The sequence below is a fragment of the Thamnophis sirtalis genome, unplaced genomic scaffold, assembly GCF_051295495.1.
Source record: "Thamnophis sirtalis isolate CommonGarterSnake01/CBP01778 unplaced genomic scaffold, rThaSir2_p1.2 scaffold_13, whole genome shotgun sequence".
Lineage (NCBI taxonomy): Eukaryota > Metazoa > Chordata > Lepidosauria > Squamata > Natricidae > Thamnophis > Thamnophis sirtalis.
In genome coordinates this window covers 25,204,375-25,218,822 of record NW_028261393.1, presented here as the reverse complement: position 1 = coordinate 25,218,822, position 14,448 = coordinate 25,204,375, and the positions used below count along the sequence as shown (strand labels likewise).

Here is a 14,448-nt window from a genome sequence, read left to right as displayed (position 1 = left end):
TTTCCCCACTCCAAATTGCCTAATAATTCCATTTTTCCTTCCTTATCGCTTCATTCTGTGCACTCCTGGTTGCTTCCTTGGCTATCTACTTCATTGTATGGCTTCCATAGCTCAGATGGCAATAGGAGAGCCATCCTAAGCAGTATATCTCAATGTTGGCAACCTGAAGATGGGTGGACTTCAGCACTCAACCTTCATCCTTGCCAAGGTTGAAAAATGATGATTCTAAGAAATTTGGATATTACTCCTGATGCCCATTCTTAAAGACTGTGGATGTTAGAATAGAATAAAATTAACAGAGTTGGAAGGGACCTTGGAGTTCTTTTAGTCCAATCCCTTGCTTAGGCAGGAAACCCTACACCGTTTCATACAAATGGTTATCCAACATCGTCTTAAAAACTTCCAGTGTTGGAGCATTCATAACTTCTGGAGACTGATTAATTGTTATAACTGTCAGGAAATTTCTCCTTAGTTCTAAGTTGCTTTTCTCCTTGATTAGTTTCCACCCATTGCTTCTTGTCCTACCCTCAGGTGTTTTGAGTTCACAATGGAAGTCTTGGTGGAGAAGTCATTAGTGGTAGATTGTCTTTTGGACTTTGCTGCTGGGATGGTTTTATGATTCTTCTTGTGTTTTTTAGGGGGAACGCGGACCAGATGGACCACAAGGGCCTCCAGGGCCTCCTGGAATGCCAGTAAGTTCTTGTCAGGCTCCAAAAACCAAGAAAAGGACAGTGAGGTTCTTCCAAGCAGATTACTTTATTGTTCCTCACCCACAGACAAAATCTTGATAAATTAAAGCATGCTAGCATCCCCTAAAAGCATATACTCTGGGAACTATCTGAACTGAGTTGTCTCTTGCTCCTCTGGAATGCAGCCCCTCCCTCCTGGGAATCCAGACTACATTCCTTCACAGCTCTGTTGCTATTGATTTGGGTGCTTTACACAGTAGTATGAAGGCAAGTCATTTATAGATTTGAGAGTAACATCTAGTGAAACAACTCAAATATCAGCACCCATGAAAGAACTAAATTCACTCAACGTGTTGACCCTAAAAGCCTTCAGTCTGGATAGTCATTGCCACAAAAACTTTTCTTTCAGTTAAAAATGAAAAGTAACTGCCACCCACGCACTTTTTTTTAATAAGTGAGAGAATGTTTTCCATTTTTGATGGCTTTATGCTTTTTCATGCTTTCTAAGGGCCCAATTGGTCGTCTACAAGGAGCCGAAGGCAGTGCTGATTTCGTGGTAAGAAGGACTACATTTAATTCCCATTTCATAACAAAGCCCGTCTTGGGCTGGTTGAAAAATAATAAGATGCAAAGAAACTCTTTCTTTTCCTCCCATGGTTGGTTTTTCTTCCACTTCATGATTGTTATTAAGACTTTCATTTTTCAAAGCGTTACCATGCTAGATGCTCAAGAAACGTCCTCTGACCTTTATCTGAGGCATAGCAAATGTCCTGAACCAGTCACAGGCTACAATATTTGGAGCATAAAGTGCACAATGTACTAATGTAGCTTTCATCGGTTTGAATTCACATTCACACTTTAATAGAAGTAAAATTAAGGTGGGAGAGGAAAAGGGAGCACAATCAGACTAGCAAGTTTATCTTATTTTAGCCAATTTCAATAAAAAATAGTTTCAACCCTTATGTGGTGTTGATTTCCTGACCTGGTCTACCTAGTGAGGGTGAGATCAGTTTTGCTTGTTTGATTGTGCCGTATCTCCTCCCTATTTTTATATTTCTAAGAATTATTAGCCTTTTTAAGCCTCTTTGGTATCGAATTCCGAGTGCCACATAACGGAGGGAGCTCCTGTGACTTGTCCCAGCTTCTGCCAACCTAGCAGTTCGAAAGGACGCAAAAATGCAAGTAGAAAAATAGGAACCACTTTTGGTGGGAAGGTAACAGCGTTCTGTGCACCTTCGGTGTTTAGTCATGCCAGCCACATGACCACGGAGATGTTTTTGGACAGCCCTGGCTCTTTGGCTTTGGAAAGGAGATGAGCATTGCGCCCTAGAGTCGGGGGCAGCACATATGTGTGAGGGGAACCTTTAAGCCTCTTTGGTATTTCCTGTGTATTGTGGACTTAAATATGCTTCACCTCTCCTCACTTTGGTAATGGATGTAATATATTTCCTGTTGCCTTCCTTAGCTCTACAAAAAAGGTGGCTAGGTCAGTTAGACTTCTAGTCCAATCCACCTTCTGGGCATCATTTAGATTCTTCTGGTTCGAGATTTTTTCCTTCTCAAGTAACATAAAGCCAGTGAATTTCCCAATCACCCAGAATGGCATCTGTATAAGGTTCCAACAATTTCATCTTAATTGAACATCTTAGGCAACCAAGCCATTGGTGTTTTGGAGGGTTGGCTATGTCTCTCTCTCCCTCCCTCCCTCCCTCCCTCCCTCCCTCCCTCCCTCCCTCTCCCTCTCTCCCTCTCTCTCTCTTTCTCCCTCCCTCCCTCTCTCCTTCCTTCTTTCTTTCCTTTCCTTTCCTGTCCTTTCTCTCGTGTTCTCCCTCTTTTTCTTTCTCTCCCTCCCTCTCCTTCCTTCCTTCTTCCACTATTCCTTCCTCCACTCACTTAGCCACTTTTCTTCCTCCCTCCTGTCACCTTCTTTCCCCAAATCCCTTCTATTTCTCTTCTCCCTCCCTCCCTTCCCCCTCTCTCTTTCCTTCCTCCTTTCCTTCCCTTTCTCATTCTCTCTTTTTCATTCTCCTTCCCTCCCTCCCTGTCCTTCCTTCCTTCTTCCACTATTCCTTCCTGCACCCACTCAGCCACTTTTCTTCCTCCCTCCTCTCACTTTCTTTCTCCCAATCCCTTCTATTTCTCTCCTCCCTCCCTTCCCCTCTCTCTTTCCTTCCTCCTTTCCTTTCTCTCTCATTCTCTCTTTTTCATTCTCCCTCCCTCCCTATCCTTCCTTCCTTCTTCCACTATTCCTTCCTGCACTCACTCAGCCACTTTTCTTCCTCCCTCCTCTCACCTTCTTTCCCCCAATCCCTTCTATTTCTCTCCTTCCTTCCTTCCTTCCTTCCTTCCTTCCTTCCCTCCCCCCCTCCCTCCCTCCCTCCCTCCCTTCCCCCCTCCCTTTTTCTATAGCCACCCAACTTAACCAAGTGACTCTTGCAGTTATTGCTGTCCAAATTGCAACTTGGATGAACGATATCTCAGATGCTTTTCTTCTTCTCCTTTCCCTTCATGGCTTGCAGTGTCCAACCAACTGCCCACCTGGACTCAAAGGACCTCCAGGTTTACAGGGGTTGAAGGTAAGGATTTCTCTCCTCCATGATCTGTGGAGGTTGCTTTGTTAGCGATAATTGCCATACAGACTTCAGAATCATGAAGATTTTCTCTAGGTTAAGCACCCATGGATGTCACATTGGTTAATCTTAATTGGCCCCGACCCCTAATTCTGGCTCTTGAACAGCGGGAAATATTAATCTACATGACTGGAACTGCCAGTAATATAGATTAATATTTCCTGCTGTTCAAGGGTTAGCAGAAAAACTCTTGGCTATATCATGATGGAAACAAGCAAGGGTCATTAGTTAATTTTATTAGTACTGGAGATGGACAGACTGACAGATAATTTTTTTATTGAAACATTTAAACAAGATAAAAAGTAACATAAACAAATATAACATAAGGAAGAAAAAAGAAATTAAAGAAAAGGCAAAACGTAAGAAAAAAAATCAGAGATAGATAGGGAAAGAAGAAAAGGGAAAAATGGGTGCAAAAAGAAAAAAAAACAATACATTAAAATGTGGCTTCCGATATTTTTCATAGTAGTTATAAGAAGAAATATATTTTAACCTCTCTCTCTAAAGTTACATCGTGACTCTCTTCTTTCCAAAATCTATCTTGTCTCATCTTTAAAACCATAAATCACAAGTTCATTCTTTCCCCCCTTTTCGCAAAATATCTGTAAGAGACTTCCAGTCACCAGTAAACATAGATAATGTTTTTTTCTCTAATGAAAGAAGTCAAATTTAATTTTATTAGTATTGTATTGTACAGGTGACGGAACCTTTTCCTTTTTATGTCACTCTTTCTCTCCTCTTTCGCTATTGCTAGCTAGAGGTCAGTTTCCATTCTGATTAAAGGGGCCCTGTATAGCTTTATTTTTGCATTTTTATTTGTTTCTATATTTCTATTTCTTTATCTGTTTCTACATTACATTTAAAAAGGACGCGGTGGCTCAGTGGCTAAGATGCTGAGCTTGTCAATCAGAAAGGTTGATTGACATTTGTTTTGAAAGTTTGATTCGCTTTCCTTTTAGGGACATAGAGGCCGACCAGGAGCCTCCGGAGAGCCTGGAAGACAAGGCCGGCTGGTGAGAATGGAGATGCTTCATCCTCCTTTCATTTTGCTCTTTTACTGATTGAACATTAAGCTATGAAAGATTAAGGGGTTTTGTTCAAATCCTCTACTGTTTTCTCACAGCTCCATCCCAAACTTTATTGCCAACCAAGCTGGTGGATGAGCATATAAGAAAGGCTCAGCCAATGCCACCAGGTTTGCCAGCTGAAGAAATCTCAATCATGTAGCCCAGTGTTTCTCAACTTTGGCTAGTTTAAGATGTGTGGACTTCAATTCCCAGAATTTCCAAGCCATCAGTTCCGGGAATTGAAGTCCACAGATCTTAATCTGGCTGAGGTTGAGGTTGAGAAGCACTAATAGAATAGAATAGAATAGAATAGAATAGAAGATGAATGGAATGGAATGGAATGGAATGGAATATGAATGAAATGGAATGGAATGGAATGGAATAGAATAGAATTCTTTATTGGCCAAGTGTGATTGGACACACAAGGAATTTGTCTTTGGTGCAGATGCTCTCAGTGTACATAAAAAGACAAGATACATTCGCCAAGAATCATAAGGTTCAGCACTTAATGATAGTCATAGGGTACAAATAAGCAATCAGGAAACAATCAATATCAATCAAGACGCCATTACTCCGGAGAGACAACGAGCTGGCAGCTTGGACTCCCCCCAGTGGCCACTATTGCAACTGCAGCCCTCGGATTTTTATATGTATGAACGTACTACACCCGTTCAATCAGTGTCACCTCTCTCTGCCCCAGTGTCACTACTGCAGCCACTCAGACTCTGCCTTTTACTACACGTTTGGCAGTCCGGACTTAACATCTTTGGCAGGCCCCTAAATCATCTAGACTCCTGGGACTTTTCAATCCTACCAGAGGGAGGGAGGCACCATCCTCCCCCCTCTATATATCTTCAGTGGATTGGAACTGGGCCTTTAACCATCTTGCCAATTAATTGCCATAGGAAGGGAGAGGAGTGGAGTACCTTTCCCCCCCCTCCCCCCCTAGGGGAGGGTGGAGGACGCCTTGGACTATCACAAGCTTAGCACGGACTTGCCAACTTGCGCAACTTTTAATTTTTAATTTTTAATTTTTAAACTGGTATGTTGAGTGCATGGGATTGTCTGGGATGGTGTGAATGATCTCACTTTTATTATTATTATCATTGTAATTTGTGTTTTTTAATTACTCGTGAGGACTGCTTGTGTGAGAGCTTGGGTATGATTGACTCGGAGGACCTGCCGGGGTTCGCGGGGGTCACCGGGGTGGTCGGGGGGACTATGGCCACGGGAGAGGGTCGGAGCATTGCGGTCATAACAGGGAGGGGCAGATATGGCGGGGACTTTAGGGCAAGCCATTACCAGGGAAGGAGGGTTCGCTACATTGCAGAGATCCCTCCTTCTGGCCCTATGAGTCCCACTCCAAGACCAGATGGCGCGAGTAGTCAGGACCCTGGTCTCAGGCTGCTGTTGCTAAATGCCAGGTCTGTTGTTCACAAAGCTCCCCTCGTCCGGGACTTAATTGTTGACGAGAGGGCAGACCTGGCATGTATTACTGAAACCTGGCTGGGCACAGAAGGAGGAGTCCCCCTTGTAGAGATGTGCCCAGAGGGATTTCAGGTGCTTCATCAGCCAAGAGCCCAGGGAAGGGGTGGCGGTGTGGCTATTATTATCCGGGAGTCTCTGTTACCTCGTAGGGTCCCTGCTCCGGAGCTTGCCGGGTGTGAGTCCCTGCTGATAAAGTTGGACCTCAAGGGTCAAGTGGGTTTGCTGCTAACGTACCTGCCTCCCAACTGCGTTGCAGCATCCCTCCCCTCGCTCCTCGAGTCAGTAGCCGAGCTGGCAGTTGAGCTCCCCAGGCTTATAGTTCTGGGGGACTTTAACCTGCCATCGCTCGGTGAACGCTCTGACGGGGCGCAGGAGTTCATGGCTTCCATGACAGCCATGGGCTTGACCCAGGTAATTCGGGGCCCAACTCATACAGCGGGTCACATGCTCGACCTCGTATTCCTCTCGGAGCAGTGGATGCGTGATCTTGGTCTGAGGGGTAATGAGATCATACCCCTGTCGTGGTCAGACCACTGCCTACTGAGGCTTGACTTCCGGAGGCCAAACCCCCACCATAGGGAGGAGGAACCGACCAGGTGGTTCCGCCCCAGGCGACTTATGGACCCTTTGAGGTTCCAGACGGAGCTTGGGGTAATTCCTGACACTCTCGCCCACAGTTCGGCGGAGACTCTGGTTGCCGCCTGGCATTCGGCGGCGTCGGAGTCTCTTGACCGGATTGCGCCACTACGGCCCCTCCGGGTCAGCGGATCCCGGAGACCTCCTTGGTTCACCGAGGAGCTCCGGGAGAAGAAGCACCGGAGGAGACGCCTAGAGCACCTGTGGAGGTCCGATAAGTCCGAGGAGAACCGAGCACTTTTGACTACCTGCACCAAGGATTACATCCGGGCACTAAGAGTTGCCAAAAGAACGCATATCTCCGCCTTGGTAGCGTCCGCCGAGTCACGCCCAGCCGCCCTGTTTAGGATCACCCGCTCCCTCCTCAATAGGAGGGATGCGGGAGACCCCTTGCAGGGTAGGGCTGAGGACTATGCCCAGTTCTTGGCGGACAAAGTTGCTCGGTTTCGTTCGGACTTGGACTCCACCGCCGTAGATCCAGCCGAGACACAGGGGGATTACTTGGTAAACCATCTCTGGGTTAAGTTCCAGGATGTTGCCTCTGGGGATGTGGACAAGGCCATTCGAGCTGTAAGCGCCTCCACCTGCATTTTGGACCCGTGTCCCTCCTGGCTGGTTGCCAACAGCAGGGAGGTGACACATGGCTGGATCCAGGCGGTCGTGACCGCCTCCCTTCGGGAGGGGCACTTCCCCGCCACACTTAAGATGGCGGTGGTGAGACCCCTCCTGAAGAAACCATCCTTGGATCCAGCCATTTTAAACAACTATCGTCCTGTCTCCAACCTCCCCTTTATTGGGAAGGTTGTCGAGAAGGTGGTGGCCTTCCAGCTTCAACGGGCCTTGGAGGAAGCTAGCTACCTTGACCCCTTCCAGTCCGGCTTCAGACCCGGTTACAGCACTGAAACCACTTTGGTCGCATTGACCGATGATCTCTGGAGGGCCAGAGATGGAGGCCATGCGTCCATCCTGGTTCTCCTTGACCTCTCGGCGGCTTTCGATACCATCGACCATGGTATCCTTCTGCGACGACTGCGGGAGGTGGGGGTGGGAGGCACTGTTTTGCAGTGGTTCTCCTCCTACCTCTCGGACAGGTCGCAGTCGGTGTTGGTCGGGGGGCAGAGATCGTCCCTGAGGCCCCTAACATATGGGGTGCCGCAGGGTTCGGTCTTATCCCCCCTACTATTTAACATTTACATGAAACCGCTGGGCGAGATCATCCGGAGGCACGGGATAAAATACCATCAATATGCGGACGATACACAACTGTATCTGTCCGCCCCGTGCCAACTCAATGAAGCGGTGGACGTGATGAACCAGGGCCTTGAGGCCGTTAAGAACTGGATGAGCGCTAACAAACTGGTACTCAACCCGGACAAGACCGAGTGGCTGTTGTGTTTCCCTCCCAACAATTTGGCCGACATTCCAACACTCAGGCTGGGGGGTCAAATTTTATACCCCTCAGATAGGGTCCGTAATCTGGGAGTCCTCCTGGATCCACAGCTGACTTTTGACCATCAGTTGTCGGCTGTGACCAGGGGGGCGTTTGCCCAGGTTCGCCTGGTCCGCCAGTTACGGCCCTACCTGAACCGGGAGGCTCTCACAACAGTCACTCGAGCCCTTGTGATCTCTAGGCTGGAATACTGCAATGGGCTCTACATGGGGTTGCCCTTGAAGTGCATCCGGCGACTGCAGTTAGTCCAGAATGCAGCCGCGCGAGTGATAGTGGGCGCACCGCGGTTCACCCACATTACACCCATCCTCCGCGAGCTGCACTGGCTACCTGTCGATCTCCGGGTGCGCTTCAGGGTATTGATGACCACCTTTAAAGCACTCCATGGTAGTGGATCTGGGTACTTGAGAGACCGCCTTCTGCCGATTACCTCCCTTCGACCGATTAGATCGCACAGATTGGGCCTCCTCCGGATCCCATCTGCCAGTCAATGTCGACTGGCGACTACACGGAGGAGAGCCTTTTCTGTTGCAGCTCCGACCCTGTGGAACGATCTCCCCGTTGAGATTCGTACCCTCACCACCATCCAGACCTTCCGCACGGCCCTTAAGACCTGGCTCTCCCAGCAGGCCTGGGGATAAGTTCTTAAATTACCCGCCCGAGTGTTGACTGTTGAATGCAAGTTGGTGTTTTATTATTTATCTTGTTTACTCACTGTTTGTCTTTTATTATTGCACCCCCTTCCCGTGATTGTAAGCCGCCCTGAGTCCCCTCAGGGAGAAGGGCGGCCTATACATCTTAATAAATGTCTAAAATGTCTAAAATGTCAATATAAATCGTAAGGATACAAGCAACAAAGTTGCAATCATAAGTGGGAGGAGATGGGTGATAGGAACAATGGGAGGACTAATAGTAACATAACACTTAGTGCAGACTTAGTGAATTGTTTGACAGTGTTGAGGGAATTATTTGTTTAGCAGAGTGATGAACAGAAAAAACTGTTCTTGTGTCTAGCTGTCTTGGTGTGTAATGCTCTATAGCATCGTTTTGAGAGTAGGAGTTGAAACAATTTATGTCCAGGATGTGAGGGGTCTGTAAATATTTTCATGGCCCTCTTTTTGACTTGTGTAATATACAGATTCTCAATGGAAGGCAGGTTGGTAGCAATTGTTTTTCTGCAGTTCTAATTATCCTCTGAAGTCCCTTGTTGGGTTGCAGAACCAAATCAGACAGTTATAGAGGTGCAGATGAGAAGACTCAGTAATTCCTCTGTAGAACTGAATCAACAGCTCTTTGGGCAGTTTGAGCTTCCTGAGTCGGCACAGAAAGAACATTCTTTGTTGTGATTTTTTGATGACGTTTTTGATGCTAGGTGTCTGTTCTGACCCCCCTCGTTCCACACCAAAGCACACTCCGAGCCAGAGATAAATTACAGCATTTAATTAACAGACAAACAGGTCCTTGGCAGCAACCCAGCACAGACAAGCTTGGGCAGCAATAAACACAGATAAGGCTTGGCAGCAATCCAGCCTGCCAAGCTCATACAAAGTTCTCCGACATTTGATTCTGTGTTGACTTCTACAAAGAGGGTGTGTGCACAAGTAGCTTTTTTATAGTCTGGAGAGGAGCCTAATGACCATCAGCTGAGTGCAATTACCTCCTGTAATTGCGTAATCGTTCCTGACGCCTAGTAGCTCTTCGATGGCGTGCATCCAGGAACAACTCACTACTGACCTCCGGCTCACTCTCCCTTGTCTCCTCCCTACTGATCCAAGGCTCAGGTGCCTCCTGGTGGCCAACCAGCCTCTCTGCGCCCTGCTCGGAGTCGGAACCTTGTCCAGGGTCCTCCACATCCTTCAGAGCCGACTCAGAGGGCCCCTCGCTGTCGGAGTCTGGTGGCAGCTCCAACGGCACCTGCTGGGCCACAACAGGTGTCCATTTTAGGTCTTGGGATATGATAGAACCTAAAAATCTGAAGGTTTCTACTGTTGATACTGTGTTGTCTAGTGTTGTAAGAGGTGGTGATATGGGAGGGTTTCTCCTAAAGTCTACCATGTATGTAGCTAACCCTGCCTGCCTGTTCAACTTTTAGAGTATGGTATATGTTAGCCTTCCTTAAATTGGTGTCCTCTGGGTACAGAGCACCTGGCACCCCCAAATTCATTACCAACAGTACCTCTGGCTCCATTTCACTGATAAAGTGGTATAATTCTGACAATGTGTAGGAAGGATGTGTAGGAAAATCAGGAAGATTTTCCAACCTGGAAACCTAAATTGGTGTGATAGTAGTTGACAGTTTGCACATGCAGTCAGTCTGATTTCTAATTCTCTTGATGTAAAGCTCATCTCTAGATGTTTGTCCTTTCTACAGTTTTGATACTCGTCTCTTTTTATTTCCTAGGGTCCAAGGGGTGACGTGGGCCTTTCTGGAGAACAAGGCATTCAGGGTCCCCCTGTAATGTATTTCATTATTTCTACTTCTTAATCTCATTCCCTTTGCTCCAGAGATTTTATTACTCTTGTGCCAGACACCCTTGTAGCCTTATTCCCTTTTTCCAGTCTGTCTCCAAGGCTTGATAAGGAAAAACAAGAAATGGAACAAGCTGGAGATGTATTATTTTACTCTAGGAGCCTGACAAGCAAGCATAATTATTCAACTTTCTGACAATTTCTAAGCTTCCATATCTGATCATCTAGTCAGGGTCATTACTTACAATAGAGGTCATCTCTCTACATAAGTAGGTACTGAGAGCTCATAAATCCAAGTAATATAATTTTTATTATACCATATATCAGTGTTTCTCAAGATTGGTAACTTTAAGGCGTGGATTTCAACTGCCAGAATTGCCCAGCCAGCCTGTTGATATTTTTTTGATGTTCCATTTCAAAATAGAACAAACAGGGTCAAAGCAGGAGGGTCCTTTTATGGGGAGAAGTTTAGTGGAAGTCAGGATGGTGGTCATGATCAACCCATCGGAGCCCAATCCTTTTTTACGTGCATGGCACATTTTAAAATATCCCTTCAAAGACCGCTTCTGGGCCGTGGATGATGATGGTTTGTGTGATATGATCATCCCAGTTTGCAGATTATATAATCCAGTTTTGGTTTATCTTTCTTTCCCAGGGCCCAGAAGGTCCCAGGGGACATCCAGGAAAGGCAGGACCAAAAGGAGAGATGGTAAGTGAATTAAACACTAGGGATTTGGGGATTGATGTTACAATAATCCCACACCAGTACCATGCAAGTCCTGGTCCTTCTTTTGGCCTGAAAGTCATCTCGGTGACTGGTGGTGAAATTCATTTTTTTTTACTACTGGTTCTGTGGGCGTGGCTTGGTAAGCGTGGTGTGGCTTGGTGTGCATGGCAGGGGAAAGATCCTGCAAAATCTCCATTCCCACCCCATTCTGGGGCCAGACAGAGGTGGTATTTACTGGTTCTCCAAACTACTCAAAAATTTCAACCAGTCAGAACCTGCTGGATTTCACCCCTGTCGGTGACTTTGGGCTTGTTGTTCTCTCCCAGCTCAACCTACCTCGTATATTGTTGTTGTGGGGAAAGTAGGAGGAGGAAAGAATATTAATAGCAATAGCACTTAGACTTATATACTGCTTTGCAGTGCTTTTACAGCTGTTTCTAAGCGGTTACAGAGTCAGCCTCTTGCCCCCAACAATTTGGCTCCTCAATTTACCGACCTCCAGAAGTTGGAAAGCTGAGTCAACCTTGAGCTGGGGAGAATTGAACTCCCCGAACTGCTGGAAGTAGGCAGTCAGCAAAAGTAGCTTGCAGTACTGCACTCTAACCAATGCGCACCACAAATGTATGGAGTAGAAGGCTCTGAGCCTTGTGTGTGTGTGTCTCAGTAAGGCATGGTAAGATCCAGTTCATCCATCCATCCATCCATCCATCCATCCATCCATCCATCCATCCATCCATCCATCTATCCATCTATCCATCTATCCATCTATCCATCTATCCATCACATTTCTACACCACCCAAGTGACTGGGCAGCTAACACTTAACCAAGTCAAAAATAGAATTAAAAGGTAGGATTATGGTATTAAAATTTAAAATGATGGAGAGAACATCTTACAACATTAACCTTTCCTGGGATTGCCTAACACTCTGTGCCAATTGGCAGAGCCAGGGGGTGACACTCTTTCTGAAGGTTAAAAGAATAGAGGCCCGCCTCACCTCTCGTGGTAAGGGAACACTAACAGAGTTGGAAGGGACCTTGGAGATCATCTAGTCCAAGCTCCTGCTCTCTCAGGAGAGCTATACTATTTCTGATAAATGGCTGTCCAGTCTCTTCTCAAAAGCCTCAACTTCCGAAGGCAATTTGTTTCACTGGTTAATTGTCCTCATTGTTAGGAATTTTCTCCTTAGTTCTAGGTTGCTTCTCTCTGTGGTTAGTTTCCATCCATTGTTTCCTGTCCAGACTACAGGCGATGGGGAAGAAGACAAATTACATGAATTGCAACAGTTGTGTTTTAACTGCATAACTGTGTTGGAATCTGGCAATGGTTTGCAAGAGGGAACGGTAAAAGAACTAATAATCCTCCCTAAAATCTGGCAAGGTTCTTGGCCTCTAGGCCAGGAGTCAGCAACCATAAACACTCAAAGAGCCATTTGGACCCGTTTCCCACAGAAAAGAAAACACCGGGAGCCACAAAACTCTTCGTGTGCCTGACTATTTCCTGAGCGGCCACAGTACTAGCATATGTAGTTGAATTAAATGTTCTGTTTTCTTCTGAAACTTTTCTTTTCTTGGATTTATCCATGGTTTGCCTACTGGGGGTTGAAAAACTCAATAAATTGCATGTCGGCAGGTGTCGCACATTGGCGGTTGTGATGCATATTTTGAGCGACAGGGAGCCGCAGCAGAGGGATGAAAGAGCCACATGCGGCTCCAGAGCCACAGGTTGCTGATCCCTGCTCTAGGCGAACAGCAATAAGGAACCTATGCTCCATTGGGCTCTTCTTGGTTCCTTGAGCCTGACATTAACAATGCTAGACTAAAGCAGACTTAGATAAAATTCTGAGAAGCTTTTAGGGAAGATCTCTTCTGGATGGATGCATTTCTGAGGAGCTGTCCGTCCTCCCGGTTTGAAACTGATATTCAGCAAGATGAGATTCTGCTTTTACTCTTGGTTTGTTTTCTTTTTAGGGTTCTCAAGGTTACAAAGGCATGACTGGGAGTATTGGAGCTGTTGGTCCCCGGGTAATTTGTTTCTCTTTTATATTCATTTCTAATTTCTTCCATTAATCACCTGGCCCCATGGGCTAGTCATGCTCAGGGAAGAGAGCTGCCTCTCTGGTTTTCCTGGGCAAAATTCTTTGGATGAGGAGGAAAAAAATAGCAAGATGTGACATTTTCCTGGAAAGAAATGGGGTTCATGTACTTTTCCCTGTGTTCTGCCTGGTTTGCTGTAAGGTTGACTGCCAAGAAGAACTTCTTAGGTGGATTCACAAGGGATGCTAAAGGTGATTTTTGGTCATTTGTTCCAACCTGTGATCCTTGGAAGAGGAAAGAAAAGGCAGAAAGACAAAGAAAGAAAGAGAAAAGAAAGAAAAAGAAAGAAAGAAAAGAAAGAAAGAAGGAAAGAGAAATGAAAGATAGAAAGAAAAAGAAAGAAAAATAAAGTAACGAAAGAAAAGTTTCCTATCTATTTTGGAAAGGGAGGTAAATGGAGGGAGGAAGAATGGAGGGAGGAAGGAGGAACATGAATGGAAGTAGGAAGGAAGGAAAGGAAGGAAGAAGAGGGAAGGAAAGAAGGAGAGGGAGGGAGGAAGGAATCCTTTCATGATGACATTTTCAATTTGGGGGTGATTCTGATTCCGAGAATTTCCATCCTAAAAACCCTTCAATACCCACAATAAAACCTGATAGTCAACATTCATGACATCCTAGAGATGTGACTCTTAGAGAATATTGGATGCTTAAGCAATTTTAAGATGAAGGTAAGATTGGAGCAATGGATTTCTTGATCTGCAGCTCTCAAGGTTATAGCTCCCGAAATTAACTGGCCCTTTCTCCAATGCTACTCATGCCTTAGCCATGCATTTTCTCACACTTTCAGGATTTAAGAGTAATGAGGCTCCTGATTGCTCCCATTTTTCCCTCACCTGGCAGCTTTTTCAGATGCTCTGGGATTATTCAGTGGAGGCCCCAGGAACCCCAATTCCTACATTACAAGAAGCCCCAAAGAACGCACCTGTGCTTAACTGGTGTGTTATGCAAAAGTAGCCACTGGTTTGCAATTAGCCCATGAATATGCATATTGAGGTGCTACAGCCAAGATGGATTTGCTCAGGCTAATCCCGTTGCATAAACATTTTTACTCATTGCTTTCTCTGTAACCATGGTTTAGGGTGAAGATGGTCCCAGGGGACCCCCAGGACAAGTTGGAGAGAAGGGAGAAATTGTGAGTATCCCCCCCCCCCCGAAGCATTGCATTAAATATTTGAAAAGAGGAGCACCGTATCAAAA

General features: G+C 46.0%; 1 protein-coding gene across 1 annotated transcript in view; it reads left to right on the top strand.

The window, feature by feature from the left end:
- Positions 1–14,448, top strand: part of COL9A2 (collagen type IX alpha 2 chain) — a 69,741-nt gene that overhangs the window by 19,739 nt on the left and 35,554 nt on the right. Inside the window, exons 9-16 of the mRNA XM_087728378.1 lie at positions 639–692; positions 1,198–1,245; positions 3,209–3,265; positions 4,279–4,332; positions 10,362–10,415; positions 11,085–11,138; positions 13,126–13,179; positions 14,330–14,383. Of these exons, the coding sequence (XP_087584504.1) occupies positions 639–692; positions 1,198–1,245; positions 3,209–3,265; positions 4,279–4,332; positions 10,362–10,415; positions 11,085–11,138; positions 13,126–13,179; positions 14,330–14,383 (429 nt within the window). The remainder of the gene's footprint in view (positions 1–638; positions 693–1,197; positions 1,246–3,208; positions 3,266–4,278; positions 4,333–10,361; positions 10,416–11,084; positions 11,139–13,125; positions 13,180–14,329; positions 14,384–14,448) is intronic.